This window comes from Nannospalax galili, unplaced genomic scaffold (genome assembly GCF_000622305.1).
Source record: "Nannospalax galili isolate Female #2095 unplaced genomic scaffold, S.galili_v1.0 scaffold646, whole genome shotgun sequence".
Lineage (NCBI taxonomy): Eukaryota > Metazoa > Chordata > Mammalia > Rodentia > Spalacidae > Nannospalax > Nannospalax galili.
Window position 1 is genome coordinate 2,179,743 of NW_008355279.1, and position 7,765 is coordinate 2,187,507.

The 7,765-nt window shown below is 44.0% G+C and overlaps 1 protein-coding gene across 1 annotated transcript in view; it reads left to right on the top strand.

The window, feature by feature from the left end:
• Slc22a16 (solute carrier family 22 member 16) overlaps positions 1-7,765 on the top strand; it is a 78,270-nt gene that overhangs the window by 59,091 nt on the left and 11,414 nt on the right. Inside the window, 1 exon segment of the mRNA XM_008852451.1 lies at positions 2,840-2,939. Within this exon segment, the coding sequence (XP_008850673.1) occupies positions 2,840-2,939 (100 nt within the window).

Sequence of the window (7,765 nt, forward strand, 5' to 3'; positions counted from 1 at the left end):
TTTTTTTTAATCCCTCATTCCCTTCTTCCCTCTCCCCCTCCTTTCCTTTCTTTGTTTCTGTTCTGGAAATTAAACCCAGAGCCTTACACATGCTAGGCAAGTACTCTACCACTGAGCTATATCCCTAATTCCTTTTTCTTCCCCAGTTTTTTAAATTTTGAGACTAATTCTTACTAAATTGCCCAGGCTGGCCTTGAGCTTGTTCTGTAGCCCAGGCAGGCCTTCAGCTCATAAGTACTCTTGCCTCAGCCTGTCTGAGTGGTAGGATTACAGGCATGTACCATGATGCCTGGAGAAGCTTTTATTTTTGTTAGGAGGCTGAATAATTTCTTAAGCCTATAACAGAGCCACTCTTAATGCTAACAAAACTCTCTGATGTTTAACTTTTTGCAAAAGATATTGGCTTTGAAATATCTAACTGCTTACCTAGTGGTACCCACCACACTTTATGAGTCTATTGTTTGCTATGTGTGAAAAGCAAGTGATTTTTCTATAGAAGTAAGTCCACACGACACCAGCCCACAGAACTTGCCCCTTTCAAGGATGGAGAACGGCAGAATGGTACAACTGTCCATTAGCCCAGTGTGGCCCTTTCTGTCATTCAGTGAAAATATGTAGGAGCTTTCATGGAGACAGAGCTTAACATTAGCAAGGGGTGAGCAATTCACCATGGAGTTCTGGAGTGGGGTAGGAGAAGGTATTCAGAGCAAGGACTTCTAGGAATTCTTGAAGATCTTACCAGGACAGTTGCAGCCTGTGAGGATGTACAGTAGTAGACAGGTAGGAATGTACATCATGCGCTTAGAGGGGGACTGTGGAGGATTCTGGCTTAACACATTACAAAGAGAGGCTGTGTCCTTACCAACTCAGGCTGGGCTCTGCAAGGAAGAGAATACTCTATAAATCATGGCATGTGGTTTGCCATGGCCCCTGGGCCCTTCTGGCCTCTGAATGAATTTCTGCCCAGTCAGGAAAAGCTGTTTCCCCAGTTCCAAATCTACATTGGATAAGAACAGCCCATTGACTGTCATTCAGTGAAAATATGTAGGAGCTTTCATGGAGACAGAGCTTAACTTTAGCAAGGGGTGAGCAATTCGCCATGGAGTTCTGGAGTGGGGTAGGAGAAGGTATTCAGAGCAAGGACTTCTAGGAATTCTTGAAGATCTTACCAGGACAGTTGTAGCCTGTGAGGATGTACAGTAGTAGACAGGTAGGAATGTACATCATGCACTTAGAGGGGGACTGTGGAGGATTCTGGCTTAACACATTACAAAGAGAGGCTGTGTCCTTACCAACTCAGGCTGGGCTCTGCAAGGAAGAGAATACTCTATAAATCATGGCATGTGGTTTGCCATGGCCCCTGGGCCCTTCTGGCCTCTGAATGAATTTCTGCCCAGTCAGGAAAAGCTGTTTCCCCAGTTCCAAATCTACATTGGATAAGAACAGCCCATTGCATACATACCTGCTGAGTGAATATATATTATATGCAAAAAGATGACAGCCCATCGGAACCATGTCAGGAGGCATTGTCATTATGGATATGATGGTATGTTTTGAGACCATTTTTATTTGGTGGTTTACAGCCACAGGTACATTTCCTCAAAAATAAGACAGAAAGAAAGAAAAAAGGAAGAGTCTAGCGTAGGAATATTTAATATAGAGGATCTTTAAAAAAAATTCTGTGGGCCTCCTTCCTGAACATCCTAAGATTTCATGTAATAGAACTACTTATGTGTGAATTATTTCTCAGAAGAATGTCATACATTTAAAAAAGTGGTTACTTATAAATATGCATGAAAAGATGAAGCAACACTGACTTTTTGTTGCTGATTTTTTTGAGACAGACTCTCATACTGTAGCCCTGGCTGGCTTCAAATCTGTGGCAATCCTTGTGCCTTCCCACCAAGTGCTGGGACTACAAACCTGAGCCACCATGCCTGGCAGTGCTATTGACTCTAAAGACGCACACTGAAATCAGTCCTTCCTGGGCTAGAGACTCAGTGGCAAAGCCCTTCTCTGTTAGTTTCATTTTCAAAGTTGGCCCCCAGTGATGTAGTTCCTCCAGCAAGGCTCCACCCCTAAAGTTTCTATGCTCTTCCCAAACAGCATTACGGTAAGCTGGGGACCAAGTGTTCAAATACATAAGCCTAGGGGGGACATTTCATATTCAAACTATAACTTCCTGGCATACCTGAGGCTCTGCAACGCTGAACAAAAAAAGCAATGTTTCCATCCCAACAGACATACAAGAGGTGTTCTTGAGATAATCTTTAAAGAAAAGCACATTATTGCTTGATGGGGCTGAAGAGATGGCTCTCCTGTTGACGGTGCTTGCTGCTCTTGCAGAGGACCCATGTTCAATTCTCACTTCTGGACTCCTCAAGCACTAGACATACATTCACAAAGACACACACACACCCCCCAATGAAAACAAAATAATAAATAAAAATAAAACAAATAAAGCTTAAAGATATTGACATTGACAGAACAGTTCATAGACAAATATTTTGTTCTTTCAACTTCCCATTCTTACCCTAATCAAATCCTCATTCTAGAAAACCCATCTGATCCCCAATATTAAGCTGGATCTGCATATATATGTGCCTTATCTACATATCAAATTAAAACTGGCTTATGCCTTTCTTTATCTTACATCCACACTTAGACACAATTGTTTCTCAGAATGTAGGTGTAAATCATGGGTGAGTTTTGAAACATTGTCTTGTTTCTCCTCATTGTGGGAGGGTAGAAAGGGGACAGGCGGTGATTCTTTCACTCTCTGAACCCCCTGCTTTGCTTCTGCTGTTGATGCCACTCCTTAATCCTCCTGTGTTTTCAGGTGCTCTGCTATGGGAAGCAGCAGCATGGTGTCCCGCATTTCAAACATCATCGTCCCATTCTCTGGGCAGTTCATCAAAATTTGGATCTTCCTGCCACAGGTCTTCATCACTTTATAGACACTAGGATAGCCAATTGCCATCTCTATTTTTATTTAATGGAGATCAATTAATCATTGAAGGTTTGTAGAAACAGGATGAGTAGCTCACTGGTCGGTAAGTAGGGAGGTGGTGGTGGTTTTATTGTTTGATGACTGCCAATTAATACTCTGCCTACAAGAAAAGGGCTTCTCTCCCCCTCAGCCTGGAGCCAAGCACTTGAGCAGAGAACTCTTCCCTGTGTCCCTGCGCAGGCTTCTGCCCCAGCACCTAGCCCAGCCCTTGTCCTTGTACTCCACAATAGGCCTGCTGCTCCAGAATAATCTTGGCATCTGCCTGTTCCCTGAAGAGTCTGTGGAACTCTGAGAGGCTCTTCATGGGTGAGGCTCCCTCTGAGTCCTTGTGGGCCTGGCAGTGGAGCTGTTGGCTTTGGAGAGTGAGCACATTTGTGCCCAGAGCCTCAAGAAGGGACTGAAAGTTGGGAAGGTGGGTTGGATCACGGTTATACCTGGGAGCTGAAGAGGGTAGAGGTCTGGGATGGTGGTGCCAATGCTGCCATTTCCAGCAAGGACTTGGAGGTACCCTCAGCTTAACAGCCTTTCCTTCCTCCTAACTTTCTCTGCAGTTTCTCTTTCACTTCTCGGGCTCCTTCAGTGCCCCATGTTTTTCTGACTGCTCCTTCTACAAGATACCATGGTGTCTCCTCCATTCTCCTAAGTTCTTTCCTCTCTTCTAAGATGCAGACCTGTTATCCTATGAGCCTCGTGGTTATTCTCTCCAGATGTCTTTGGATCTGGTCAATGATTTAAAGTCTATCTTCCTCATGTCTCCCACTTTTGGTCAAGGATAAGTCAGTGACCTCAAGCACAGCACTTGAACATTGGCTTTTTATTTATCCTGTTGTTCTCCCCTGCCTCTTTTTAATCGTGTCTGTCAGTTATCACATCTCACCTTCTCCCTGCTTGCCTGCATACTAATATATTTGTGTGTAGTATGTGTGTATATCTGTGTGCATGTAGCGACCACAGGTCAACTTCAAGTGCTGTTCCTGAGGAGCCAATCATCTGTTTTTTGAAGCAGGGTCTCTCATTGGCCTGGATCTTACCAAATAGGCTAGGTTAGGGGGCAGCCAGGCCTGGGAATCTACCTATCTCTATCTCCCCAGAACTGGGATTACAAGTATGCACCACTGCATTCAGCTTTTTGATGTAGGTTTGTTGTGAGGTATATCACCAGAGAAGACCACTCAAAGTTTTGCTGAATGAAAGTTTTGCTGACCAGAGGCTACACAAGGGTGTCAGAACCCAAGTGTGTAAGTTTTTATACAGAGAAACCATAACCAGGGGTTAAAAGTTTAAGTTCCCAAGCTTACGGGCAGAGAGCCCCCTTAATAATTTCTATTCTATTAAGCAACAATTACTATTTTACAGAAGCAAGCCAAGCATAACCTACAGAAGCCATAAATCTGCAGTTAGCAGGTACACTCTGGAACACACTAACTTGTTCCCAAGACAACTGGGGTCCTACTGATGTGTGTTCTCATACCCTGGGCCAACTGCCTGATAATTTCAGAGGCTAGAGTCAGCCTAAACTTTAACATGGTGTAGCTATGGTCAAGAAGGTGCCATATCATGGGTTCTGGAGAGTGAATTGAAATCCTCATGCTTGTGTGGCTAGCATGTTATTGGCTGAGCTATCTTCTCAACCCTATACTAACATTTTTGTAAATACACTAACATAACCTCAAAAGAAAATAAAGTGTTCAGTCCCACCAGAGTCACTTTGTCCACATATGCAGCATGCAAATTCCTCTTTGGGTCTCAGTGGCTTAGCGGAGTATCTCCCGCACCCTAGGAGAGGTGCTCAGGAAAGTTTGCTTCCTTGGGGTATTAGAGCTCAGCCTCTTTCACCAGCTGACTCTGAGGTTGAGAAAAAGTATTTGTCAGTGTAACTTGTATTTTTTTTCTCACCCCACCCATATTGGCAGCAACCCTCCATCCTGTATTAAAATCAGGAAAGTAGTGGTCACAAAGAACATGACAGAGGACTCAATTATCTCTAGGCCCAAATTGTTATGAAAAGTGGAAAGTATGTGGTGGGGTACAAAGTAAACTGTGAAGATGATCTGATGAGGCAAACAAAATTGCTCATCCTTACCAACAACTGCTCAGGGCTGAGGAAATCTGAATAAAGTATGATGCCATGTTGCTCAAAAGTAATAACTGCAGTGGTCCAGAAAATGGTGCAGTAAGTACCCTGTTCCTGTTGAGCCATGTGATTCTGAAATCACTGAGAATTTTGTTGATGGCTAATCTCAGTTGCCAACTTCACTGGATCTGGAATTAATTAAAATGTGAGAGACTTCCTTGATCAGATTATTTGAAGTCAGAAGACTTGCCCTAAATGTGGGCAGCACCTTTGGTGGCAGTCCATATAAAAGGACCTGGTAGAAGGAGGTTTTGCTTTTTGCCTGCTTGTCTTCTTTCTTTCACTGGCAAATTTATCTATCTTATTGTTGTGGCATTTATTTGCCGATATTAGAACCAACTTCTTCAGGTTCCAGCAGATATTAAAGACCAATAGACCTTCAGGAATCCTCCAGGCCTTCAGTGCCAGATTGTGACTGCTGAGATGTCCAGCCTCATGGACTGAGAAACTGCTGGATTCTCAGCCTCTCCAGTATGAGACAGACATTGCTGGACTACTAGGACTCTGTCCTATAATCCAGTCTAATAAATTCCCATATATATTTATTATCAGTTCTGTTTCTTTAGAGAAGTCTGATTAATACAGTCTTGCGAGAACAGATTGGAGTACCAACTGGAGTGAAAGTAAGCTACCAAATTTTAAATTTAGTAAGACTTGTTTGTAGAAAAAGAAGGAATATGGGTTATCACACTTATATGAGGAGGTGTTCTGGGAAAGTCCACCATCCATTTTAGGGTACAGAATTTTGTAGAAGGATCTTTAAGTTAGCCCTGTTTTCTGACTGCTTCTTAGATTGACGTATCTCCAAGATTCCACGGTGTCTCTCCCTGACTCTCCTAAGCTCTCTCCTCTCTTCCAAGCTTCAGATCCATCTTCCCACTAGCCTCATGGTTATTCTTTCTAGATGCCTTTGGAGCTGGCTCTTTGTGTTCCTCATTAAAACAGAGAGAAATGGAGGCTGGAGATATGACTCAGCAGTTAAAAGCACTGACTACTCTTGCAGAGGACTCAGGTTTGGTTCCCAGCACCTACATGGAAGCTAACAAACATTCTGGGGGATCTGATGCCCTCTTCTAACCTCTGCGGGCAATGCACAAACCTGACACACTTACATGCATGTAGGCAAAACACTCATACACATAAAGTAAAGTAAAAAAAAAAAAGAATTATCAAGATGTTTTTTAAAACAAGAAGGCAAAACTCACAAAAAAGGACAGATCCAAAAAAGCAAGCTGCTATAAATTTACAAAAAACAAATTAAAAAATTGTAGGGAAGGATATCTGTAAGGTTGTGTTAGGGACTGTGGAATAAAAGAGATTGTTTATTATTTAATGTAAACAGCCTTGGTTTGAAGTGCTTTGTAAAAGTTAATTCTCATTGTTTCCCCCATTTACAAATGAAGAGACAGACTTGCAGAAAGAAATTCTTAGCCAAGGCTTCACACACCTTAAAGGAGACTGTAGTCCAGATATCATGCCTCTGGTGCATACCACAAACTAGACTAAGCTAAAGGGAATGCAGTGGTCCCTCACTCCCTGTCCCTGAGGGTCAGGCTCCTTCTCCAAGACAGCCTCTAACTCCAGGATCTCACCCATGTTTTGAGGAACTCTCCTGCTGTGAATGTGTTTAACACCATAGACACTGCCTGCTGTGTGGAATGAGTTTTACAACATGATTAACTTTCCCATTCAGCTTGTTTGTCATGTCAAATTGCCCAGGGGAGCCAGTGTTTTCACTTTGAGGGATTTTCACATTAATCTATACACTTTAATTTTCCCTTTTGAATGGAGGCCCATGAAAAACACTCACTCTGTACATTTGTTACCAATCATCACTTCATCAAAAAGAGGTGGGCAAATCTTTTGGTTCACTTGGCAGAGACCTTTAAAAAATATTTTATCTATGGCCCTGCCCTCACTTCCCTGGGCCTGCATGACCCATGGGCCTCTCTCCTGGGTAAATCCATTGTGCCCTCTGTGCCTTGACTCCTCCAGCCTCATTCACCCTCCCATCTCTCCCACCCATCTCTTCTCCTAGCCTGGGTGTTGTCCCATTCCTTGTCTTGGTGCCCCAGACACCAGGGGAACCACCACTGCTTCCTGATCCTTTGCATCCAGACCAACCCAGTGCCTGCACAGGGTCCCCAGGAGCCCTCTGGGCCTGGCCCCGCCCTCACCTCCCCCTGCTTCTCTGGGCTGCACAACCTGCCAACCTCTTTCCTGGACACCGGGGCTGACCTCTCGGCTTCCTGATCCTTTGCATCCAGACCAACCCAGTTTCTCAGTGCAGTCCCCAGGAGCCCATGGGGCCTCTTCCCGCTCCCATCTCCCTTTGTATCTCTGGGTGGCACTGCTACCAGCTGCCTGAGACCAGCATCTTTCCCTGCCCAGCTCTCAGGCCAGTCCAACCCCCAGATTCCTGAGGACATCTTTCCTGGGGGGATCTGACCTTAGGAGAAAGCCTGAGAGCATCTGATCCACATCTGACTTGGGCCTCTGTGGGAACTCCTGAAGACAAAAGCAATCTGGCCACTCCAATATAAAATCAAAAGAGAGAACTGGAAGCTTAGATGAACCAGATTTTCATGCCCAAAAAGTAAACCACAAAGACACATAAAGTT